Source organism: Bos taurus, chromosome 12 (genome assembly GCF_002263795.3).
Source record: "Bos taurus isolate L1 Dominette 01449 registration number 42190680 breed Hereford chromosome 12, ARS-UCD2.0, whole genome shotgun sequence".
Taxonomy (NCBI): Eukaryota; Metazoa; Chordata; class Mammalia; order Artiodactyla; family Bovidae; genus Bos; species Bos taurus.
This window is the reverse complement of record NC_037339.1, coordinates 47,505,657-47,532,820: the sequence shown is the minus strand read 5'-3', so window position 1 is coordinate 47,532,820 and position 27,164 is coordinate 47,505,657. Positions and strand designations below refer to the sequence as shown.

Here is a 27,164-nt window from a genome sequence, read left to right as displayed (position 1 = left end):
ACAGCCCTTAGAAGGCCAGCCAACGACAGTCTCGAAGTTTTTCCGCGAGCGGGGTTCACTAATATCCTGGAGGAGGAAGGAGCGAACTTCTGGTTAAAGTGTGGTTGTGCAACAGGGCTCCGAGCGTGACACTTTCCGCCGGAAGAGCACTAAAGCGGGTCGAGATTCCGAGCAGGGAGGCGAGATGCTCAAGTCCAAGACTTTCTTGAAAAAGACGCGGGCGGGTGGCGTGATGAAGATTGTGCGCGAGCACTACCTGCGGGATGACATAGGCTGCGGTGCGTCGGGGTGCGCGGTGTGCGACGGAGCGCACGAGGGACCTGTCCTCGAGCTGCAACCCCTGGACCGGGCCAGCAGCCTCTGTCCGCAGCCACACTACTTGCTGCCGGACACCAACGTGCTGCTCCACCAGGTGCGCCGGTAGGCGGGCGGAGCCGCAGCACCGCTGTCCCACCAGGAGAAAGGGAGACAGGGACACTGAGACCCTAGGAGGAGCGTCTTGGGCAGCATTACGTACTCAGGGAGAGGCAACCCCACCGGGACCCATGCCTCCTGCCCCCAGGCCAAGGTTCTTTTTCCTTGTACTGTTTTGGTTTTGTTTTTTTCAGTCTTTACTTTTTTGAGTTCTTGGAGTTATAAGAATTTTAGATACGTCAACTTTCTAACTCCTGCTGTCTCTTCTGCCTTAGATTTTAATGTCTGGAGGCCGGGGACCTGGGCTTCTGTGGCCTCCTGCCTGCGACCCTCAGGCAGCTTGTAAGTGCCTACGAGCGAAAACCATGTGGGCCAACGTATTTCTTTATTAATGACTCATTCTACAAAGCTTTGTAACTAGTTTGTTTACACGTGTTCTTCTTTAATCGACCTGAAGGGTTTTCTGTTGCAAAATAGCTCCTTAGTTTAATGTACAGGTAGTATTGAAAAAAAAAAAAAAAACCGGCAGAGTTTTAGGTTCAACAGAAGCAATTTATGAATGAACATGGGAAAAAATAACCATTTATTTATTTACTTAAAAGATTGATGTCCTTGAGGACCCTGCCATCAGGAATGTCATCGTGCTACAGACAGTTCTCCAAGAAGTGAGAAATAGGAGTGCTCCGGTATACAAACGAATCCGAGATATGACTAATAACCAGGAGAAGCATTTCTACACATTTACTAATGAGCACCATAGGTAGGGGGGAAATTACCTCAGTTATCAAAAAACTAGAATTAGCTAAATTGGGGGGTGAAAGTTCCTGGCTGTCTTCTGTGACATTGTTGGAAGATACACTGTTAAGTTTCATACTTCTGGGAGTAGTGTTTGATTCTTACACAGTTTACAGACCTTGCTAAAGTCACATAGGCATTGATTGGGTCAAAGCCAGAACCAAAGTCTCCTGGTTCCTAGAATGTGGTAGGTCCTTTAATTTCCAAAATGTTTATATTTTGAATTGGTTTTAGCATGAGTTGAGCAGTAAGATTTTGGAAGATGAGATTTGCCTAGGTTTCTGATATACCATATTATATGAATAACCAACATAAGTTAATTAAATATAGGAGTTTGTGAAGGAGAGCTTTAAAAATATAAAGCAGGTATATTCTTAATGCGCTCTTAAAAGTTACACTAATACCTTATAACTGATCACATTGAAGACAGTAAGGTTAAGAAATACAATTCGTTTCAGATTTAAGATGTTTGTTTCAACTTAATGTGTGATCTTAGAAAATATGGTGTTGTCTATTTATTACATTGGGCTTCCTGGGTGGGTCAGTGGTCAAGAATCCGCCTGCCAATGCAGGAGATGTGAGTTCCATTCGTGGGTTGGGAAGATCTCTTGGAGGAGGAAATGACAACCTGCTCCAGTATTTTGCCTGAAAAATCCCATGAACAGAGGAACCTGGCAGGCTAGTCCACCGGGTTGCAAAGAGTCAGACACGACTGACGGACTGAGCGTGCATTTCTTGTATTACATAAATAATTTATAATGAATCGAATTTACTTTTATTAATCAGGATTTCTCAACGTTGCCATTATTGACATATTGGACTGGGTAATTCTTTGTTATGGAAAGGCTGTGTGAAGCACCGCAGGGTGATTAGCAGCATTCCTGGCCTATACTCTCTAGATGTCAGTAGCAAACCCCCCTCCCGCCCCGCCCCACCAAATCCCCTGAGCTGTAACAACCCAGAATGTCTTCAGATGTTGTGAAATGTCCTCCAGGGGGGAGGATATCAGGGGCAATATCACCCCAGATATTGAGAACTGCTGGGTTAGACAGTGGATTGGATAATGAAATCCCATGGGCATATACAACTTTAAAAATATTTAATATCTCAAATTTCTCTTCCTTATTCTTATATCTCACACTTAAATATTATTTATGTAAAGAATATCAGTTAAGCACTTCAAGACTTACTATTTCTATCTCCTCCTTAAAATCCAAAAACAGGAACTTCACTGGTTTTCAGCACTCAGAGACCTAGTTTCTGTGGAGCATGACCATCAGATTTTTAATCCAGAGTTAACACTTCTGTTGGCTTAAGTGTAGTGAATAGAGCTTAGCAGTACTGGGGTTGACAGGAAGAATTAGGACACTCAGGCATGCTAAAACCAATTCAGAAATTTATGACCATGTCTTTGATAATTCTAAAAGCATTAACAGGTGTGTGTATATTAAAGCAGGTTTATTTATATTAAGTATAAAACTCTGAAATTGAGTCTTTAACCTTTAAGAAGTAGGTAGAAGTTATTGTGCTGAATTTTGTAATTGTTCTTAAATTTGGCTTTGAAGACAGATTTAAAGAAATAAGTATACTGACATTTGATAGCTCAGAGTTGGTAGACTTAGAAGGAATATGCAGTCATATCTGGGTCTTGTCTTTCATTCTCTTGATGGCCCTTGTCATGTATTGTGAGTTTATCGTAGATAATTTACAGGCATCATGTATTTAATAACTGCATTAATCATATGATCACAAGTTATCTAATCATACAATTGGTAGCTTTTAGGAATTTCTGTTAATCTACAGTTTGAATGAAATCTCATTATCAGACCTGTAAAATATTAGTATAGTTTTTTTTTTTTTCCCAACAAACTGTTACTTTTTTTTTAATGTCCCAACCTATAGTATAAATTCTGATCTTGATTTTTTCTTTTGGTGAGATGAATTTATTTTAGCCCTTTTATTATTCCATTAATAATATGATTTTCTTCTTTCCAAGGAAATTGTTGTCTTAAAAACATCACTAGAAGGATCTTATTTATTTCCTCTGTGAGGTATAAATGTGAATACATTCAGGGGAAAAGATATACTATTGATTTTTAAGTTCAGTGATCATTAAGCATTTATGTCCAAAGACTTTTTACGTGTGCTTGATTCTGTTGATTTCCATTTCTTATCTTTCTCTTTTCCCCTTTTCATTACACTTAGAGAAACTTACGTAGAACAATTACAGGGAGAAAATTCTAATGACAGGAATGATAGAGCCATCCGAGTAGCTGCAAAATGGTACAATGAACATTTGAAGAATATGTCAGCAGAGAATCGGCTGCAAGTTATCTTCATAACCAATGACAGGAAAAACAAAGAGAAAGCCATAGAAGAAGGGATACCAGCGTTCACTTGTAAGTCTCCATGTAACCAGACTGTTCATGTTTGTAAATGCATGCAAAAATTATCATCAGGCCCATGGTCAGATGTTCATTTGACTGTTTTTGACTGGTATTTTCATGGTCGTATATAGCTTAATGTGATAGTTTTTGTATTTTTTTTTATTTCTCAACATTGCTAAGCTAAGCGAGTTGTGCCACCAGTGGCTGTTAATTTCCCTGTCAACATTTGGAATGGGCTTAGCAATAAAAGTTATAGACACACTTGATCCACTGCGTCTTGGGCTTGACTACCTCAACAGAGAGGGTCCCTCCCCCGCCCCCAAAAAATTTGACATGTGTACTGTCACAAATAAGATAAAGCATGTTCTTCTGAATCTAAGGGGGGATAAAAAGCACATTTAAATTTATCAAGAACAAAAAACTTATTTTTCAGGTGAAGAATATATAAAAAGCCTAACTGCTAACCCTGAACTCATAGATCGTCTTGCTTGCTTGTCTGAAGAAGGGGTATGTTTGAGTTTGCTTTGTTTTGTTTTTGAGAAGTGAAAGATTAACATAGCCACTTTGGGATGTTAAGCTTGTAATTACCAGATTTAGAAATTGGAATATCAGTGGGCAAGCTGGAATTGAAATAGGAGTTGGGTGATAAACAACACGAATGGCTGCATTAGGCTTTTGATCAAAATGCCATCCCCAAAGTCTTGACTTCTACAATACCAATGTTCACTGATACGTCCTCAGCAGCCCAAGTAGGGCCTGGCACAAGGTGGCACTATTTGTGTGATTAATCAGTGAAGGAATTCATGGCTGGCTTGTGATAAGGAGTAGATATTTGACAAACAAACAAGTGGTGGGCACTGGAGAGAGAGTATCCAGCTGCAGTGTTAATTCCATAGGAGGAGGGAGGGCTCATAAGAAGTAGGACAGGAAGGGAAGGGGCCAGATAGTGAGGACTCAGGAATTTATTCTGTTAGTAATTTTTAAACTATCATATAAAAGTCTCCCTAAAGGGCTGCTACTAAGAGAAGTTAGCACATAGGATTCTGGGCTCCCTATCTTACACTCTTAGGCTGAAAACATGAAAGGTTGATGAGAGTGTGGCTAGGAGGAATGGAGAACAGTCAGAAATGTTACTTATTTGGAAAACCACTCTAACCTCCATTTATAAAATGATACATTGTATCTCAGCAAGTTTAGAGGCAGAGGCACCAATAGAGGGTCACTGCAGTAGTGGATGTGAGAGGGAATCCTTAACCTTGTTTCCTTGAATGTGAAGTGTGTTTGGCAATAACAATGTCATAGCATTGTTAGGGTCAGATGGTGATAATGTTCAGTCGATAAGTCGTGTCCAACTCTTTGAGACTCCATGGACTACAGCATCTTAGGCTCCTCTGTCCTTCACTATCTCCCAGAGTTTGCTCAGGTAATAGTAGTGTTAATAAAATTCTTATCTCAGTGCCTGGCACATAATTATGGTAAATGTAAATGGTAGATACTATTAGGTTTTATATAATAGTATATTATATGTGCCTCCAAGCTTTACAGCGTTTTTTTCTCTGCCTGTTTTCAACCAGCTACTCACAAAACTAAATAGAAGTGAAAAAACAAAAGCTGGACTTTATTTTTAGAATACAGGTAATAGGATTATCCTAATATATATGCACTAGTTACATGCAGCTGTTTAAATTTAATTCAGTTTACAGTTCAGTTTCCCAGTTGTGTTGTTCACCTTTCAAGTGTTCAAGAGCCCTTTGTGCCTACTGACTACCATATTGGAGATCACAGGAACACTTCCTTTAACACAGAGTTGATTTGGATAGCACTAAATGAAGTGGATAGGTCTAAATGAACAAACAGGAAGTAATCCAACATTGATAATTCACAGTATTTGACTATGTACTATGATAGAGTAGCGGAGAAGGCAGTGGCACCCCACTCCAGTACTCTTGCCTGGAAAATCCCATGGACGGAGGAGTCTGGTGGGCTGCAGTCCATGGGGTCGAGAAGAGTCGGACACGACTGAGCGACTTCTCTTTCACTTTTCACTTTCATGCATTGGAGAAGGAAATGGCAGCCCACTCCAGTGTTCTTGCCTGGAGAATCCCAGGGAAGGGGGAGCCTGGTGGGCTGCCGTCTATGGGGTCACACAGAGTCGGACACGACTGAAGTGACAGTATAGCATGATAGAGTAGAGTAAATGTAGAATATAGTGAAACTGCAGTCAGTTCTATTATAGTACGTTTGTGTGTTCCCCAAAGTCACTGTGCCATGTAAAATTTTATATAATGAAAACTACAGAGCTTGGGCTTCCCTGGTGGCTCAGACGGTAAAGCATCTGCCTGTAAGCAGGAGACCCAGGTTCGATCCCTGGGTCGGGAAGATCCCCTGGAGAAGGAAATAGCAACCCACTCCAGTACTCTTGCCTGGAAAATCCGATGGACTGAGGAGCCTGGTGGGCTACAGCCCATGGGTTTGCAAAGAGTCGGACACGACTGAGTGACTTCATTTTCACTTCCACTTTCACAGAGCTTAAGGGAAAATGTGATTAGGGACACACGCAGAAAACTTCATGATGCAGTGGAAAGAGGGTTGTCTCGATTTAAACAGAAAGTTGTTACACCAAATGTAGGTGGTGTGGCTAATAAAACATGGTGATCTGAAGTAACCAGTAGGTGTTTGAGGCGTGTGTGTGTGTGTGTGTGTGGATGTTTGTGGATTCAGCTTGGTTCAGCTGGATGCAGTTTTCTACTCTCACCTGGTAGTTTTCTAATTTACCAATTGCATTGGAACACATTTGTGTTTTCAGAACAAACATGATAGGAGAGCTAACCATACTTAGCCAAGGCATCTAACCCAGATTTGGAATGTCAAGGCTTCCTGATAAAATTGTATCTAAGTTGAGATGGGAAGGATGTTAAAGGAAATTCCTTTGAGACAGAGACATTTTAGCTATGTTGTATGTTAAAGGAGTTAATGACTAGGGGAAGAGCATTTCATGTGGAAGGAATAGCAAGTTAAAAGGCTCTGAGGTTAGAATAAGTTGGCAGGATCGAGAAATCCCTAAAAGTGTGGATGGGATGATGTGAGCAAGGGAGAAAAATGTTAGGAATGAAGTCAGAAATGTAGGCAGGGACCAGATCGTGTAAGGATGTAGTAAGTCATGGAGAAAAATTGGATTTTAATCCATGAGCACTGGACAGCTATTGAGCAGAATAATATACCTATTTCCCTGATCCAAGGAGAATAGGTTAGAAGCAGGGGCCTCCACTTAGATGGATATTTTAGTATCCCTGGGAGACAAGACAGAAAATTGGATCATGGTAGCAGAAGTTAAGGTAGTGAGAAGTCAGATGTTGTGTGTATTTCATTGATATAAATATTTTGTTGATTTTAGGATTTGGTGATAGATGGGGCTGTGAGGGTACAATTAGTTAATTAGTTAATTATTTTAATAGGCCATATCATTAATCTGTTTAATAGGTCATGTTCATGGTAGGTTTAATAGATCCGTATTTATTTTTAATAGGTCATGTTTATATGATGGTGAGGATGTTGTAGTACAGGGGAGAATTTGATTTCAGAGAGAGAAGAACAAAGTTCTTGAGTAGAGGAGAGGAAGTGGTGGATAGATGCTCATAGGTGAGCAGATTCAGCATGGAGAGATAAAGCGAGTCTCGACTCATTGCTTCCAGTTCTCATTGTGGAAGTGGAGGTCCCTTATCTGAGAGTGAAGAAGGAAGACAAGGGACTTGGAGAGTTAGGCAGAAGAGAAGGTATAAAGTGGTCTCCTTAGCAGATGGGAAATTTAGGAAGTATAGAAGTCTAAAGGAGCCAAGCAGTTAGGCTGTTGGATGTTGAAGGTCTCGGAGGATCCTGGCAGGTGTTGTGGTGGATCTGCAGCAGGCCCCAGTCTACCTCTGTCTAACGGCCTTAGCTGTTTAAAATAATCTAAAAGTAGCTTTTCTTGTGCTTTCAGGAACCACAGTCTTCTCATACATTTGAGGTTTCCTGTTACCCTTTATATACTCCTGCCCGCTCACTTGATCACATAGCTACACACCTTTATTTGAGGAGGCCTGGATGGGGTTGGAGGGGTACATAGAGTTTTTTCTTCGGCTGATAGCAAAATGTAATGAAGTGGAAATGTTTGTGTATGTTGTCTTAAGAATTAAAAGCATTTTTTTTCTTACTGTGCTATGTTCTTTGAAATTCATGAGTTGTATATACTGTAACGTGGATGGTTGTTTTAAATAACACCTGATAGTGATAATAGTTGTATATGGAGCATACCAAAGACTCACATACTAACTATATCTCTTGGTTTGCTTATTTCACAGAATGAAATAGAAAGTGGAAAAACAATATTTTCAGAGCATCTTCCGTTAAGTAAGCTACAACAGGGCATCAAATCTGGCACATACCTTCAAGGGACATTTCGAGCCAGCAGGGAAAATTACTTAGAAGCTACAGTATGGGTCCATAGTGATGACGAAGACAATAAAGAGGCAAGTGTGTACATGAATTCATTTCAAATATTTTCTGTTCATTTTTTTCTTTCATAAGTGTTTCAGATTTTTGTACAAGAATTTAAATTTGCTTTATCCTCCTACTTTGTGAGCTTAAAGTAAGTTATGTGAGAGGTCACAGATGATAGAATTAATCTTTTTTTCAGGAAACTGCTTATTGAGGAAAAGAAATTTCTATTAACCCCTTTTAAGAGAATACAAATATAATCAATCAAAAACAAACCCCGCTATAGTGCATCTGTTTTCTGCATTATGATCTATTATGGGAAATACTATTTTACCTAATGTATAATTGCTCCAGAGGGCTTCCCACACTTTAAAGCAAACAGCAGTCATTTTGGGGTGCTATTTGCCAAGTACTTGTCTTAGTGCTTTGAATGCTGCATTTCATTTAATTTTCAACTCTGCCTATAAAAGTAGGCATTCTTTTGTTTTACCAATCAGGACCCTGAGATTTAGAGAGATTAAAAATTCTGGTATTAATGTAAGAGTTATGTGGAACACATGAACACAACTTGTATTTTCTGACATTGTTTTTTCTATTTGATACTGAGAAATTTAGAGGGCAGAGGAAAGGGACACTATGAAGGAAGAGAAAATATAAAGGAAGGGAAATAGAAGCATAGAAACATCAGAATATATCTCAACTTCTTTAGGGCAACCTTCCCATTATTATACTGCCTTTGAAAATATCTGGGCATGTGTTCTTTGCTATTCACACAGATACTCTTACAAGGACTTAAAAATTTAAACCGAGCTATTCATGAAGATATTGTGGCTGTGGAGCTTCTTCCCAAGCATCAGTGGGTAGCACCATCTTCTGTGGTTTTACAAGATGAAGGTCAAAATGAAGATGATATAGAGAAAGAAGAGGAGAGAGAATGCATTGTATGAAACCAAACAGGTTTTATTTTTTTGTCTGTGTAGCTTTGATTAATTTGTTAACATATTAGCTTTGGAGAAAATTAAATGAAACAGTTTTGGAGACAGTTCAATGAAACAAGTTTCATTGCTTTCAGATTTATGGAATAAAATTATAGTTCTATAGGTTTAATGTATGTCATATACATAGTTGATTTCTTTTCCTCTAACTTAGTCTTTTATATTAGTGTCTTACTTTGCTCAAATAAACAGGTTGAAATACAAAATACAAAAAGACTTGAGTATGAAACTTGAACTCTGACATTCAGGTATATGATCTAGCTGAATTAGGTTTAAGTAAATAAAATTTTCTTTTTTTTTTCTTTTACAGATTTAAAATTTTCCAAAATGCATTTATGCAATGTTTAAAATCCCCTCAGCATAATAGATGTACTTCTAGGCCCTTAAAAATAGGTCTGTTTAATAATTCCTTCTCTGTTACCATGTTTATTATGATGAGAATCGTTTCTGTTGTTTTTTATGACCTAAAGTCTACCTGATAGGTATTTTTCCATTTTAGAATTATAAGAATGATACAAGTAGTTGGAATTCACAGAACATTAGTAGTTCTTCTCTATATGAATTATGATCACTACTTTGGAGTCTTACTATAACATTATCTTTACAAGGTCCAGGCCACAGAAGAGTATTAGAGGTGAAATACCATAGGGTTCTTTTGGTATTTCTAGTAAGAACTGTTATTTATTTGGGTTTATATTTTGAATAAGACAAGCATTTAAAGATACATCTCTTTTTTTAAAATGAATTAATCAGTACCACTGTGCTCATTACTGGAAACTACTAAAATCCTATTAATGACCAGACCTGTGCATAAGCATGTGCATCGATATGTGTCAGTAAATCCTCACATTAAAACTGAAGAGTTGGGTTCTCACATATTTATTCAGTTTTCTCTTTTTGATTTTTTTTTTTTGGTAGTGCTTTATTATAGAACTATTTTTGTGGTTTTGTTTGGCATGCTCTAGCATAGAATCTTGAAGCATCAAAATTCCATAGTTTTATGTCATAATTTACTGCCTGAAAAAGTATTAGTATCTGTATTCTGATTTTGAAGGGAAATTGTCTCATTACCCTTACAGGACAGATAACTGAAGGTTTTTACTTTTATTTTTACATCTCAGCTTAAGACTGCTGTAAATGAAAAAATGTTAAAGCCTACAGGTAGAGTTGTTGGGATAATAAAAAGGAACTGGAGACCATATTGTGGCATGCTTTCCAAGTCTGATATTAAGGAGGTGAGTAAGGAGCATGTTGCTATGTGATGGAAAGTAATGTACATTGAACAGAATTTAGAGCCCTCACCTTGCCCCCATCCCCAGCCTTTTGAGTGTAAATTCTTTTTCCCTAATGTTCTCTAGTCAAGAAGACATCTCTTTACTCCTGCTGATAAGAGAATCCCTAGAATTCGGATAGAAACCAGACAGGCCTCTACGTTAGAAGGACGGAGAATTATTGTTGCTGTTGATGGTTGGCCGAGAAATTCCAGATATCCAAATGTAAGCTTGAAGTAATAATTTTATGTTAGACTATTTAACTAAAACTTTAGGAATAAAGTTGCTTCTTTTACTGAAAATAGAATCTGTCTTTATATAAAATGCATGCTGAAATTTAGGAGTATTAAGTATTACATCCAATCTGAAAATTAATCCTAGGAAATTCCAATGTAAATCACTTGGTTAATTTTACTCAGACTTCCCAACAAGTAATTTTTGGTGACGTTGACTACAAAATTAGTGTTTGAGACCTAAGTAGATTCTAGTAAACAAATTTTGAGGCTAGGATATTTGAAGCAACTTTTAAACTTGAGAGATAATAGGAACTAAACAGAGACCTTGTTTTGTGAGAACTGAACTCTCAGAAAGTCTCCACCATAAATCACTTGAGAAGTCTTGTCGTTTTTAGCTTTAATTTACCTAATGGTCATTTTTAAGAATTGTGGAGAAAATTTAGAAATACTAAAGTGGTAATGGAAAATGTTCAACCATTTAGTGTAATAATAAAATATAAGTTAATAAACAGAAAGCTGTAAAATACACAGGTCTTATAATACTTTTTGGTTTTAGGGACACTTTGTTAAAAATTTAGGTGAAGTCGGAGACAAAGAGACTGAAACAGAAGTTTTGTTACTTGAGCATGATGTTCCCCATCAGGCTTTTTCACAGGCTGTTCTTAGCTTTCTACCAAAGATGCCCTGGAGCATCACTGAGAAGGTATGTTGAAAAGAATTCCTAGTGACTTTATGAATTACTGTATCTGAGCTACTAGTTTTATTTGATTTCTGTATGTGTCTTTTAAAAACCATGTAGAAACCTTATCCCCCTCCTACCTTGCATTTAGTTTGCTACAGAATGCTTAGGTTATCACGAAAATCATTTACTTTACTAAAAGACAGACTTTTCTAGGGGACAGACACTGGCTGATATCACATTTTCCAAAGGCAAGGGGTTCACAAATTATAAATCATGAAGTGTTGTTATCATTGAGAAATAAAGCTACTTTTTATTTTAATTATTGTTGATTTTATAGAGCTGTGTTACATCTGTACCACCAAAATTGTTTTTTATTTTTCAATAATATGGCATTTTTTAGGACATGAAAAACCGAGAAGACCTGAGACATCTGTGTGTCTGTAGTGTGGACCCCCCAGGATGTACTGATATAGACGATGCTCTCCATTGTAGAGAACTTGAAAATGGAAATTTGGAGGTATTTGTAATTATGATGACATTCTATTCAAAAATAGTTCTGGTCTTGAATTAATTTTCTTTTGACCCATTGTAGGATTTGTGAATTATTCATGTCAGGTAGAGTCTGTTGTAGCTACAGAGACTCATGGGCATGAGAAAGTTGAAATGGTAACTGTGACTGGCGTTGTCTTTTCCTTTTAGCTGAATTTCTTCTCACTAGAATTCCTTTAGTACATTTACCCAGTTAAGCATGTTGACATCCTTTTTATCTTTTTAAGGTTGGTGTTCATATTGCTGATGTTAGCCATTTTATTAGACCAGGAAATGCTTTGGATCAAGAGTCAGCTAGAAGGGGAACAACTGTATATCTTTGTGAAAAGGTAAATGTGTTAAATTTAAAGTGGAATTTTGATACATCTTTTCTGTCATCTGTTTTTTTTTTTTTTTTAATTTTATTTTATTTTTAAACTTTACATAATTGTATTAGTTTTGCCAAATATCAAAATGAATCCACCACAGGTATACATGTGTTCCCCATCCTGAACCCTCCTCCCTCCTCCCTCCCCATACCATCCCTCTGGGTCGTCCCAGTGCACTAGCGCCAAGCATCCAGTATCTGCATCGAACCTGGACTGGCGACTCGTTTCATACATGATATTTTACATGTTTCAATGCTATTCTCCCAAATCTTCCCACCCTCTCCCTCTCCCTCAGAGTCCATAAGACTGTTCTATACATCAGTGTCTCTTTTGCTGTCTAGTACACAGGGTTATTGTTACCATCTTTCTAAATTCCATATTTTTGCGTTAGTATACTGTATTGGTGTTTTTCCTTCTGGCTTACTTCACTCTGTATAATAGGCTCCAGTTTCATCCACCTCATTAGAACTGATTCAAATGTATTCTTTTTAATGGCTGAGTAATACTCCATCATATTAGCAAGGTGAAAAGACAGCCTTCAGAATGGGAGAAAATAATAGCAAATGAAGCAACTGACAAACAACTAATCTCAAAAATATACAAGCAACTCCTACAGCTCAACTCCAGAAAAATAAATGACCCAGTCAAAAAATGGGCCAAAGAACTAAATAGACATTTCTCCAAAGAAGATATACAGATGGCTAACAAACACATGAAAAGATGCTCAACATCACTCATTATCAGAGAAATGCAAATCAAAACCACTATGAGGTACCATCTCACACCAGTCAGAATGGCTGCGATCCAAAAGTCTACAAATAATAAATGCTGGAGAGGGTGTGGAGAAAAGGGAACCCTCTTACACTGTTGGTGGGAATGCAAACTAGTACAGCCACTATGGAGAACAGTGTGGAGATTCCTTAAAAAACTGGAAATAGAACTGCCTTATGATCCAGCAATCCCACTGCTGGGCATACACACTGAGGAAACCAGAAGGGAAAGAGACACGTGTACCCCAATATTCATCGCAGCACTGTTTATAATAGCCAGGACATGGAAGCAACCTAGATGTCCATCAGCAGATGAATGTTTTATTCTTAATAAAGTCATCTGAGGTGTTTCCTGAGGAAGGGAGAGCCTCAGTATTTAGTGAAATTGAGTAATCACTTTGTTAATTTTGTAGTTTGTCATAATCATGGACACTTTTGGATTCTGAAACAGTGTGGAATAGTATATGAATTAGCTAAAGGACATACATAGAATAAGGCGACCTTAAATCAGTGAAAATATTGCAGTGTTTTTTGTTACTTAGCCAAATACCAAGTAGATGTAGTTGATATGAGTTGTTGTGAAGTGTCAACTTGTCTTTGAGTAATTAATATATTTTCCATTTTTTTATGTATAGTTAAGTCGTGAGTCTGTTCTGTCACAATTACTATTTCTTCTTCATTAAGTGTGCTCCCAGAAACTTACAGAGAAAACTTGTGAGAGTAGAAGGGAAAGTCAAACTTAATTAACTGTCAGAGTTCTTCTGTGTCCCTTTTTTCCGTAAGAATTCATTGTTTCTCTTTTTTAAGGGTGTTGAAAACACCATGCAGTTGGTGTGAAGCATTGGAGGAAGGTCCCGTTGTAGAGTTACTAGGGCTTGTGTGTGCTATCTAGTACAAACATTGTGTACAGAGCAGAGATTTCAAACTTTGAGGGCACAGCTAGGTGGGTAGTGTAGAGAACTTACCACTGACATGAAATCCAGTTTTCTTTCATTGCTTTTTTTTTTTTTTTAAGTCAGTCAGTCATGTCCGACTGTTTGCAACCCCATGGGCTATACAGTCCATGGAATTATCTAGGCCAGAATACTGGAGTGGGTAGCCTTTCCCTTCTCCAGGGGATCTTCCCAACCCAGGGATTGAATCCAGGTCTCCCATATTGCAGGCGGATTCTTTACCAGCTGAGCCACCAGGGAAGCCCAAGAATACTGGTGGGTAGCCTATCCCTTCTCCAGGGGATCTTCCCAACCCAGGAAATGAACCAGGGTCTCCTGCACTGCAGGCGGATTCTTTACCGACTGATCTATCAGGGAAGCCCATTGCTTCCCTCTTGTAAAAATTGTGTGTCTCTACTTCTCTAGAAATAGACTTGTTTTTTAATTTCACATTGTCTCAATTCTATTTACAGAGGGCTTCTGCACCCCCGCTTAGAACATCAATGTTATTTGAGAATAGAACCTCAAATAAATGTATGGATATAGCTCAGTAATCTGCTACTTTTATTTTATCTATTTCAGAGGATTGACATGGTTCCAGAGTTGCTTAGCTCTAACTTATGTTCCCTGAGATCTAATGTTGACAGGTATTTATGCACGCTTCTTCATAAAAACATAGTATTTACTACTTTAACTGATTCCCTTTAACAAATACTGTCTTACTTTTGTCCATAGGTTGGCATTTTCATGTATTTGGGAAATGACTCACAATGCTGAAATCTTAAAAACAAGGTTTACCAAAAGTGTCATTAATTCTAAGGTTGGTTTCATGTTTAATATTTCATGTTGCACGTCTTTTTTACTTTTAACAATGTTCTAGATTGTTTTGAAAAAGTTAGGCGTATTAATAAGTTTTTCCCCAGTATTCCCACTAAATCTTGTTGTTTTCAGTATCTGCTTAATTTTTGATGTTATCTAGAAATGAGATTATGTGGCAGTTTTTCTGTCTTCAGAAACTTAGAAAGCCTGTATACTTAGGTGACCAAGTAGATTCTTTTAGCCCTAATGTAGGAACTCCAGTATTTGAAGTTACCCCAATTTATAACTGGTTAGTATTTTAAAAGATGGTGTGTAAACCATCTTCTTGCTCCTCACACTTTTTCACTGAAGTGATATGAGCCACTGTTGAATTCTAGTAGAGCTAGTCTGAAACTGATGTTCAAACAGAATGGAGCCAGATGACGTTTCTCACTCCTTTTCTTCTTTTGTACCTTTCATCCGATTGCCTTATGTTCTCATTTTGCTCTGAATCTTCCTCTGTCTGCGAAACCCGCTTTCTCCAGTGATCTCTTTTCTAAGTTTACCTTCTTTTTCTCTCCCTTTAACATAATTCTTTATTGATTAGCTAGTGGTTGGAAATAAAGCTTCATGTGAAACTGATAAGGAGTCATGTGTGAATGATTTAAATTTTCCTAGGTTTGTATTTTTAAATAAGGTGAGTTTATAATTCTCCCAAAGTTGGTTAGTGTAGCAAAATTTTATATGAAAAAAACTTAGTAAATATGTAACATAAAAAATTTATAGACAAGGAACTTTTTGCTCCTAGTAGATAAGTTGGTTCTCCCAAGAATCTATCCTGATCTGCATCACCTAACTCTTTTTTACTATTCCTGATTTTTACTCAAAACTATTTAAAAAAAAAAAAAAGGCTAAAAAAATGGCATTTTTCCATGAGGAGGGAAATATAGGAGCAGAGCAGAAAGCTGTTTATTTGGATTGTACTGGAAATTAGTCTTTTCTACTGTGATTTTCTAATTCTTAGATTAAATACTTAATTTGGGGTATTTAGTAGATTTCTTATAAAACATGATGTCTGGATTCTTATGGTTTTATTATTTGCTGTGTGTAAGGAAGTACTGGTCATCTGGAAATGATTTCACTTGACAGTCGTTATCAAAGAATAATCTAACCTTCCTTTTATCTTATTTTAAATTTTCCTAAGTATTTATGCATTAAAAGAACAATGAAAGAAATGAGAATTCAACAATTCTACCATTTAATTTTGTTTTAATGTGAGTTTGCTTATGTTGTGTAATGCATCAGATAAGAGTTAATGAACCAGAAATCATCAATATTCAATATAAATATTATAACTAGGAATCTCTTTTGTTATTGATTTTAGGTTTTCTGAAATCATGGATATTTTATAGTGGAAACATAAATTTTCAAAAGTAAACCAGATTTTATAAGCATTTGTATTAATATACGGTTTCTTTTTTTAGGCTTCCCTTACATATGCTGAAGCTCAGATGAGAATTGATTCAGCAGCTATGAACGATAATATTACTACTAGTCTCCGTGGACTAAATAAACTAGCTAAAATTTTGAAAAAAGGAAGAATTGAAAAAGGGTACATTTCAAAAATATTAAGATTTATTTTAATTCTCCTGTCCTGCTGTTAACGATAACTTGTGAACTCTTTATGAAGTGTTTATCTTGGTCAATGATGAATTATTTAATAGGCTGAGTAGGGACTCTTAAGTAGATACATTCTATTTCTTCTAGCTACCTTTTTAAATATTAGCAACTTGATTCTGGACTGATGTTTGTTCAGGAGTTCTGTTATGTTGAAGACCTTGATATGTCTGAATTAAAGATCTTGAAGAAATTGTAGGAAGGGAAGATCTTCTTGAGACTTTTCTATGGCTTGTTCCTGATTTTAACTAGAAATGATTTTCAGGACTGAATGTTTTTTCTCAGATGTTTCAATAAAGACAAATGAAGTCCTTGCACTTAGAGTTGGAAGAGATTTTTAGAGCATGTTTAATCCAGCATCTTCAGTTTTTAAATGATTAGGGGTTACATTGAAGCAGTCTTACCAAAGATCTGATCAGTAGCGGCAGATTCACATCTTTTAGCTGTTATCTCATGGCATTTGCCTGACTGCAAAGGAGTTTTAAGGAATATCCACGTACCCAAATCTGTTGAAGTAGTCAGAAGAAATTTGATTCTTGAAAAACATCAACTGTCAGAGTAAAGCAAGAACTTGAGCCTTTCATATGTTGGTCTCTGGATGCCCATGCCCGTCCAAAGTGGAGTCACAAGTGGTTACTGAAAGTGGTTTTGTTGGGTAGTGCAAACTCTAGATCTCTGCTGTTTTCATAAGATGTGCCTGTTAAAGCTAAAATTAAAGAAGATTAAAAATTCAGTTCCTGAGTCACACTAGCCATATTCCAAGTGCTCAGGAGCCACATAGCAGGCTGGTGGCTACCATATTGGATAGGTGGATTGAGACCATTTTCATCCCTGCAGGACGTTCCATTGGACAGTGGTGTTCTAGGTATTTATGCTGAGCCACCCCTACCTAACTCTACTCATATTTCAGTTTTCTGGGAATTTTCTTATGATCCTAAATACTAAACTTGAAACTGATTTGAAAAGAAATTGAAAGGATAATTTGGATGCAGTAAAACCCAGTGAAAACTTTATTGCTCAAATTTATCATTAAGACGTAAATAAGATGACTGTAATTAGATTTCTTTTGTAATGCAAGACAACACATTTTTCATTGTATTCATTTATTGAAGGTTTACAGTATGCCAAGTATCAGAAGGTTTGTTGTAAAAGCAAAGTGAATAAAACCAATTGAAACTATTTTGGCAGTTTTAAAGTAAGAGATGTAGATTTGTATCTATAATGTAGATTGTGATTAGGACAGAAAAGCTATTTATTTAATTTGAAAAACACTCTGTACTTCTAGTTTTGAAAGTAGATACTCATCTACTGGAAAAATCTATCATTGAGTCTTCTCAGTCTTAGGGTGAATAGAGAAAGCAATCAGTTAAAAAAAAAAAGAAGGTTATCTTTCACCTTCTTAAAGGATATGTTTTGTCTTAAATTATATCTGTCATATGTCTATCTTAAAGGATAAGAGTTATGTTTTAAATGTTCTGTGAAGAAATAATGATCAAATATGATTAGTGTACCTTGCTCTTTAGGTCAAGCTGTATTAACACATTAATTGTAGTGTAGAACCTTGTTGTATTGCTCAAGTTATTTGTCATGGAAAGAAAGGCATACTTGTCAGATTTCCTCTCGTATTCCTTCTGTAGTTCTTGCAGTAAAGGTGAGTCAGGGAAAAAAGGACTTGGAATCCCACTTGCCCCAAACTCATCTTTTCCCCTTCTTTGTGATTGTCTGAAGTTACCCAGCCTCAGTAAAATTTAGTTTCTGGTTGATTTGGAGCTGACCGGATGCAGATAGGTTCATGGTGTAAAACCACATTATGCTTGCCTTGTGGGAATATACTTTTCAAAGAAGAACTTGCCAAATCTTTAAATGAGCTGTGCATGTAAAGCACTTAGCCTGGTATATTATCTGACACGTAGTACTCAGATACTAATAGCCATCAGTATCTGTAACGTGAGTTGTGGTTTATCAGTCTCCTCATTGGCTGGTTGAGTGTATGGGGAAGATACTTTTGAACTGATGATCTTTTGGTGCCACTCATTTGCCCAGGGCAGCTTCCCTTTTGCCTCTTTCCACCATCCCTCACCCTAATACATTGTTTCCTGTAGTAAATAAAATATAACTGATTGCATTCTTTATGAAACTTATCAAACCCTCTCATTTTGGGTACAGAAGACATTCTTTATCCTGAGAAACACAAGGACTCATTTTGTTGTATTGATGTTGTCCTGCCTTTTAAAATTGATTTTAGAACTGTAAACTATTGGGCCATCTGTGAAAATATAAAGGAACATAAAAGTTAGCAGGTGGTTATAAAGCTTTCAAAAAAGAAACTGTCACATACTTGCTTTAATCATTTCTGTTTTAAGAGTCACTTCCAGAGTTATATCTGTTACTGCTCACATAACTGATTCACCTCCTTATTTTATTTAGGGCTTTGACTCTTTCTTCTCCAGAAGTTCGATTCCACATGGACAGTGAAACTCATGATCCTATAGATCTGCAGACCAAGGAACTCAGGTATGCAATTTTTTTGATGGGTAGTTGGTAAGATTATTATTTTAATATAATATCTAGTGTATATATTAATAAAATGTTTCTACCCCCAAATATCTATTTTAGTGGAGTTATGATTTCTGTAGAGAAAAATAAATATGGTTTTACTTTCTAGTCTCATCTAAAACTCAAATACCTTATTTGTATTATAAAAGAAAACTTGCCAGCTTCATATGTCTTAATGTGTGGTGTATTAGAACTTGACTAGTAATACTTATGGTAAGTAAAGGAGGATTGCCCTCATTAATTTCCTAAGTATTTAATAGAGAATATACTGTGATAGGACAGACCTGGGCCAAAACCCTGGAATCTAAAGTCACACGGCCTCAATTTGGATCCCATTTCTGCCAATGACTCCAGACAAATTATTTGACCTCTTTACACCTTGATTTATTTGTAAGTAAAATAGAATTGGTAGTGGTACACACTCATAGGGTGTGTGAAGAATAGTCAGAGGTTAAGCCTTGTTATTGTTTTATTGATTTATGTTAAGGTTTAGGAGGCAAGGGCTTCCCTGGTGACTCAAACGGTAAAGAATCTGCCTGCAATGCAGGAGACCTGGGTTCGATCCCTGAGGCAAGGCTGATTTTGATTAAGTCAGAGTTAGGCCTCTTTCCATACCTGTTATATAAGGTGATTCTGAAATTAAGCATGCATTTACACTTTTCTAGCAGATGACCAAGAATTAAAAACAGGATTATACTCAAGTTTGTTAGTTAGGACCAGTGTGTGCTTTACAGCTTTAGAGCTACAATTTAAAAATACCTTTGGGTAAACTATGCAAATAAGTCTAATGTTAGTAGGAACAGTGTACACCCACTACCAAGGGCTCTTTTGAGGAAAGTCTTGAATCTTGTTTTACCAAAGTAGAACATCACCCATTTCTTCTTACCAAGAATAAAAGCCACAATTCTAAGAGATTGTCCCCATAGTTTTAAAGACATGTTTGGAGGTCTTCCTAATTAAAAAAAAAAAAAAAATTAATATACTTCAGGAGTCTTGTCAAGAAGTTATGTTGTTAAAGAAGGAAACATGAGTGACATTAATAATGCGTGTTCAGTAAATTGGGAGAAAGCACTATTAAACAGAACACAGGGACTTACCTGGTGATGTAGTGGTTAAGAATCTGCCTGCCAATTCTGGGGGCATGGGTTTGATCCCTGGTCCGGGAAGAAGCACCTAAGCCCATGTTCCACAACCGCTGAGCCTGTGCTTTAGAGCCTGCAGGCCACGACTGCTGAAGCCTCCTCACTCTAGAGCCCATACTCTGCAATAGGAGAAGACACTACAATGAGAAGCTTGCTCGCCACAACAGAGAGTGACCCCTGCTCACTGCAGCTAGAGAAAACCTCTCAGCAGTGAAGACCCAGTGCAGCCAAACAAATAAATAAAATTATTGAAAAGAAACAGCATATCATTTACTAATATTTTGTATACATAAATCATTTACTGTGTTTAATGAAAAACAGTATCAAATTGGTTGAGTTTTGAAGTCAAGTCATAATGGGCCCATATCCTGTTACACTAGTAATTCTGACCTTTAGCGAGAGATTAATATTACACATCTTTAGTTTTCTCATCTACAAAATAGGACTAATACCTATATTCCTATGTATATACATATATGTATATGTATGTATATACATGCACACATACCACAATGTAAACAGCACTTATAGCACAATGCCTGGGACATAATAAGCACCCAAAATAACTATTTTAGATATCTTTTCATTTGGGGGATTTGTTGGTGAAAGTTTCAATTTTTTTTAAGCCAATATTGATATGACCTAAATAGCTTTTAATTCTTAGAAAACTGTATTTCTGTAGATACAGAATTAAATAAAAATCTCTTCAGACTCAGTGTAAAGAGGTGAAAATGCTTATGATTTAGATTTTACATGTAAAGCTTCTGTTTTTTAATGCCGCTTGTAAAATATCCTTTAGCATAAGATTTACTCATGCAGTAGGTAAATTGTAAGAGATTGTTAGCATAGTAACTGAGGAATGAAAGGGATGTTTAGTTCTTAAAAATACACATGTATATACACGCATGATGTTTGCATAGGAATTTTCATTATCTCAACAGAAAAGATAACTTGTGAATAGAAGTTATATAGAAGTATATAGAAATCTCATTCTTTTTCCTTATTTAATGTCTTTTCATTTGGCAGAGAGACAAATTCCATGGTGGAAGAATTTATGTTACTTGCCAATATCTCTGTTGCAAAAAAAATTCATGAAGAATTTTCTGAACACGCTCTGCTTCGTAAACATCCTGCTCCTCCTCCATCAAATTATGAAATTCTTGTTAAGGCAGCTAAATCTAAGGTATGGTTCCATAGCTAGAAACATCATCTGTATTCGTGTTGTGATGTAGTGTTTGCACTGAATAATCTGTAGTCACATTTCCATAAAAGTTTGGTTGTTTCCTGATGCAAAAATGTGCCAGTAATTCTTTTCATTAAAGAAATCATCTAACTTGGGTATGGTCATCTCTTCACACATTGAAATCATTTGCCCTGTACTTAAGCCAGATGTTCCAAACTACATTATTTATAATATCCTGAACATATTAAACTTTTCCATATCTCTGTGCTTTAACACATTTTTTCATGCCTGTGTTACTTCATGTCTCCTCTGAACTGCCGACCTTTAAAGACTTAGTTGTTTTTTTTCTCTTTATCTTCAACTCACTTCAGTCCTCTTTATTTCACATCCCTAAGAAAGAAGTCCATTTTTGCAAACATGGAAAAAAAGAAAAAACATAGAAAGGGGAACCCATTTTCTCAGCCCCTTATACCCCCTGCCTCTGGTTAGTAGACTTTATTTAGACATGATTACCCCTGCTTTTGGGGTGACTATGGCTTACATTGGTTTTCTTTGGATCACTTGCTCAGGCCACATCTTTCCTGTCCAGAAGAGAGGGATGAAAGGGTGTTGGATCTCAGAGCATTATTCTAACAGGAGGATGCTGGTTTCTCATTTTTCAGACCTTTATGGTGGGCCGGCTCCTATTATATCCATCAGAACATTATCAGCTTCTCTTCTCCTCCAAGGCTTACTCTGTAAATTGGAGAATTTTCTCTTATTGTCCTGTTTCTTTCTGTGACCTGGGTAGAGTAAGGAAAGTTTATGTGTGTTTGCCTCATCTTGCAAAGTAGAATCGGCAGTTAACTGCTGTATCATCATGTTGACCTGTAGTCACCAATACCTCTGGCCTTTACTTCTACATTGAATGGAGAAAAAGGATCTGTAGAGAAAATCCCAACATGTGGAAACGGAGCCAGATCTGCTTTGATGTTCTTCCACCCCAACAAAGATTAGGCGAGCACGGCTGGACTGAGAGGTAGCACTACTGCTCCAACTGTTCTTTCCCCCTTGAAACTTCTTGAGAGCGTTGGTACTTCAGTACCTTCAAACAAATTCAGAGAAATTTAAGGTTTGATACTACACAAACCCACCATGACTTTTACTAAACTTATTTTCAGTTTTCCTAGGTAAGGCTGAAAGGCATAAACACTTATTACCTGGTTAAAAGACACCATACTTTTTCAGCCTGATGAGTTATATTTTGAAGACATGGCTGGTAATGATTTTTAAATGTTTAATTTGATCCCTTTTCCCTATTCTTTGGGCTTCTCTGGTGGCTCATATGGTAAAGAATCTGCCTGCAATGCAGGAGACCAGGTTTGATCCGTGGGTCAGAAAGATCCTGTGGAGAAGGGAAAGACTACCCACTCCGTTATTCTTGCTGGAGAATTCCATGGACAGAGGAACCTGGCAGGCTACAGTCCATGGGGTCCCAAAGACTTGGACACGACTGAGTGACTAACACTTTTCTCTGTTTATTCACAGAATTTGGAAATTAAAACTGATACAGCCAAGGCTTTAGCTGACTCTTTGGACCAGGCGGATTCACCTATTTTCCCTTATCTAAACACCCTGTTAAGAATATTAGCAACTCGCTGTATGATGCAAGCTGTGTACTTCTGCTCTGGAATGGATAATGATTTTCATCACTATGGCTTAGCATCCCCAATATACACACATTTTACTTCACCCATCCGAAGGTACTTTTTCTCCTTAACAAATGAGAGAGAGAAAATATTTTGAATTGTAAAAGGATATTTAAATGCTAACATGGCATGGTTCTTATTTTTTCTTCATGTGTCTAGATACGCAGACATCATTGTTCATCGCTTGTTGGCTGTGGCTATTGGAGCTGACTGTACTTATCCAGAGTTGACCGACAAACACAAGCTTGCAGATTTATGTAAAAATCTCAATTTCCGGCACAAAATGGCTCAGTACGCTCAGCGTGCATCTGTGGCTTTTCATACTCAGGTATTTGCCTTCTGTCACTAATATTAGCAGAAATGAAGTTTTGTTCACTTTTCATTTGATTGCAGAATTTTTTTGTTGTTAACTTCAAAATACTTTAAAGGTAATCCTTAATAAGGTTGTCTGCTCTTTTACAGTTATTTTTCAAAAGCAAAGGAATAGTAAGTGAAGAAGCTTATATTCTATTTGTAAGGAAGAATGCTATTGTGGTATTAATCCCAAAGTATGGTTTAGAAGGTACAGTGTTTTTTGAAGAAAAGGACAAACCAAATCCACGGCTTATATATGATGATGAGGTACAGTATTTCTGATGGTTTTATTTTGGGGTTTTTCTTTCGGTGGGAGGGGGAACACTTTGTCTTCAGTAGCTTGCAAGTGGTACCTCTAACTGGTAAAATTATTTTTGTACCCTACAGAATTTTATGCCTATTAGCGTTTTACTCACAATTTCTCACCTCAGTATATGTTGTCATCTACAAAAGTTACTAATTTCTTTCTACTCTATAAAGTTTTCCCTTCTAAGGAAAACTTGAATTATGCTTTGTTCCTGGTGGACAAATGGATTAAAGTAAAGGAGTAAATGGCTGTTGATAGCTCCAAGAAGGGAATTTTATCATCCAGTTCCCAGTGTGTTTTACCTGACACACTCCCTACTTCCCTGACCTTAGTAGAAGTACAAAACAAATTCTGCCCAATTACCTGTGTGCTTCTGTACAAGACCAACAATTTGCTAGTTAAAGGGTTGAGAATCCTGCAATTAATGAATAATATATTGGGACCAGAGTGAAAGGGAGAAGTTTGCACATAAATAGGTCATTTGTATGTGAGGGTGTTAGATTAGTGTTTTTGGTTATGTTGAACACCTAGGTGCTTATTAAATATTGAAGTTATTTTTAAACTTAAACTTTTAAATTAATTTGGAAGATAAATTATAAAGAATAAGAACCAAGCTTCAAGTGGAAAAAGGCAATTAAAAATAGCAAAATGTGTTTTGTTTAGATACCATCACTTAAAATAGAAGATACAGTATTTCATGTATTTGATAAAGTTAAAGTGAAAATCATGTTAGACTCATCCAATCTTCAGCATCAGAAAATCCGAATGTCCCTGGTAGAACCACAGGTAAGACCAGATTTACACTGTTCGTGTTGTGGTGGAATAAACAGTACATATTTTGTGAAAGGCAGTGGTACAGTCCTGAGTTACTTCTGTTTAGTTATAGAATCTTCAAAGTAGTGTGCAGGACAGGTATCTACAGAGGAAATCCTATTTTCTCACTGATGTCCGTAGGCCGCGGGAACCCAGGCATCTTGGGCTGCTTCTGAGTTCCTTGGTTCCTCAAATGGAATCCTGAGATCTACCTAGTTCTTCATTTTTACCAGTTTTGAAATCTGCACTTTTGAAAAGCAGTTTAAAGTGTGATTCACCCTAAGACATTGGATCTTAACCTTGGTTCTGCCCCCAACACACCTGAGGCCTCTAATGCTGACAGTGGCTGTCAGTGGGAGAACCTGAGTGTTATGGCTAAACACCCTTTCCAAACGATAGGCGTCGGTCTTTCGAGATCATGTCTGCCTGTTACATTCTGAAGCACTATTCTTTTGTGTGTGATACACATACATACGTACACTGTGTGGAAAACTGTTTCCCCTTCCCCCCACCATCCCTCCATCTTTTTGAACCTCAAAGTGTCAGTGAAGAAGAGGAAGATTAGATTGAGGTTTCTTCATGTTACGCTTTTACTCACCTGTTTTTCCCATTTTGCATTACTTTAGATACCAGGAATAAGTGTTTCTGCTGATACTTCAAACATGGACATTAATGAACCAGAGAGAAAGAAGAAGAAGCTTCAAAAATAGCTACAGTCAACAACAAAAAACTTCAAGGATTGGTTTCCTTTAAAACGAAGAGAATCTTGAGAGAACACTTGTAAACCTAAGAAGTGTGTGAGATAGTTTGTTACTTCTAAGTACATTTTAATGAATTTTAAAATTTGCATTTTTATTGAACCGTTGACTGTGTCTGTCCCATCATACTGCTTCCTTTCAGGATTAAAGAACTATTTATGCAGAAAAACTCAATTGAATAACCATCACTTATATAGTGACAGGACAGCAACTGAGGGAATCTGTGAAGATCACTGAAAGGGAGCACTCACCTGCTCACTGAAGAGGAGATGAGTCTTGCATAATTTATCTACTATTGACAGAAAAAAACTAATTTTCCTATGGAGAAAATATAACATTTTTAGAAGCAAGGAACAATCTAAGTCTTGAAAGGTGTCACTGTATGGGATGGCAATTTTTAGATTTCAAGACAATGAAGTCCAGAGCTGTCAGGGTGTTCAGCATTTAATTTCCTCTGCCATCTTTAATTTATCTCATATTAGGGCGTCCCAGGTGGCATAGTAGTAAAGAATCTGCCTGCCAGTGCAGGAGACTCAAGAGACGTGGGTTCAGTCCCTGGGTTGGGAAGATCCCCTGGAGGAGGAAATGGCAACCTATGCCAGTATTCTTGCCTGGAAAATCCCATGGACAGAGGAGCCTGGTGGGCTACAGTCAGTGGGGCGGGGGTGGTGGGGGAAGAGTCACAATGAGTCAAACATGACTGAGCAACTTGTACACATATGGCCACAACTTACATTGTACTCCTTTGCTATTAAAAACCTCCGTTTTATTAGTGTTCCGTAAACAGATGTGACTGGGAAATTGGTGAAGGAATGAAGTAGAATATTTTGATCTGACTGGGAAAATGGTTATTTTTTTAAATACCAGGTAAATGTGATCATCAGTCTTGACCTTCAGCTCAGATATGTCCCTGAAAATAACACATTAGGGTTCAAAGAAAGCTTAGAGATGGCACTTTAAATGTCACAGCATGTTAACTTATAAAAAGGGGGTAATTAATGGCTTTTAAATTGCATATATTTGTATCAGATTATGTGGGCAAGCAGGGGTTGTATGAGGTGTTGACTGAAGTGTTGCATTTGGTGTGCCAGTAACAACTGCTCTGTCAACCACAAAGATTATTAATGATAAAGTCAGTATTTTCAAAAACATTTTGAGATAGTGCCGAGAAGATGGTGCAAATCACCTAAACTTTTGCACATGATAAGTTTGCAGGAAGAAAGCCTGGCTTACTGCAAGATAGAGATACCCTAAAACATTTTACTTTGCTCATTCAATTTCCAAAGTACTGACAGTGTAGCAGGCTTGTCCCGTAGTCAAGCAAACGATCTCTGCCTTGAAGGAGCTTGGAGGGCATTGAGTGAGACTAGCACACACACCGGCAGGTGTAGCAAGTGAGAGCAATTACAAGATGTACAGTCATCCAGGCACTCAGTAATTGTAAATACGTTACTGACCCAGGGATTTCTGCAGAAACGACCGCCTGTGGCCAGCAATATGCTATGTAAGTGAATATCGAAACATTCCAGGTAACAAAAGATGGATCTCTGGTCAATAAGTTGATAAAATGATTGTTCCCATTTCCTGGGACTGAGGAAAACATCCATATAGTGCGGCAGAACTTGTTTCAGTCAGAGGAAAAGCCATGAGTGAACTAAGCCTAGAGCGCCAGTCAGCAAGCCTTGTCCACAAAGGCCAGTCGTGTCAGCCTCCACCAGCCAGGTGCTTTGTGTCACTCCACCCTTCTGCTCTTGCAGAGAGAAAGCAGCCATGGACTGCTTTCTGTTTATGTAAACAGATGAGCATGGCTACTTTCCAACCTTATTTACACATGGGGAAATTTGAATTTCATAATTTTCATGTGTTTAACAAAATTGATTTCCACGTGGCACCTCTCCCCACCATTTAAAGATTCTTTGCTCATGGGCCGTGGTCTCCCTACGGTTGAGGAAAAAGGTTTCAGGTTAAAACAAGGCTACACTGACCTCATGTATCTCTTTCCAGATTTCTTCTCTT

General features: G+C 37.4%; 1 protein-coding gene across 3 annotated transcripts; it reads left to right on the top strand.

Moving 5' to 3' along the window:
• Positions 1-145: 145 nt before the first annotated feature.
• Positions 146-25,250, top strand: DIS3 (DIS3 homolog, exosome endoribonuclease and 3'-5' exoribonuclease). 3 transcript variants are annotated; one of them, XM_025000110.2, is made up of 21 exons: positions 146-412; positions 1,017-1,174; positions 3,415-3,608; positions 4,030-4,103; positions 7,934-8,101; positions 8,846-9,010; positions 10,186-10,299; positions 10,423-10,560; positions 11,128-11,274; positions 11,654-11,770; positions 12,030-12,131; positions 14,455-14,519; positions 14,608-14,692; positions 16,155-16,282; positions 18,775-18,861; positions 21,072-21,228; positions 22,756-22,970; positions 23,076-23,244; positions 23,379-23,537; positions 24,241-24,363; positions 25,017-25,250. In XM_025000110.2, the coding sequence occupies exons 1-21, from the start codon at positions 185-187 to the stop codon at positions 25,098-25,100; spliced, it is 2,877 nt and encodes a 958-aa protein (XP_024855878.1). In that variant the 5' UTR covers positions 146-184; the 3' UTR covers positions 25,101-25,250. The 3 variants fall into 3 exon arrangements, with proteins under 3 accessions (XP_024855878.1, XP_024855885.1, XP_024855884.1); XM_025000117.2 differs by lacking the exon at positions 1,017-1,174 and adding an exon at positions 690-756 and having other exon boundaries at positions 146-416; XM_025000116.2 differs by lacking the exon at positions 1,017-1,174 and adding an exon at positions 690-756 and having other exon boundaries at positions 269-412.
• Positions 25,251-27,164: the final 1,914 nt, after the last annotated feature.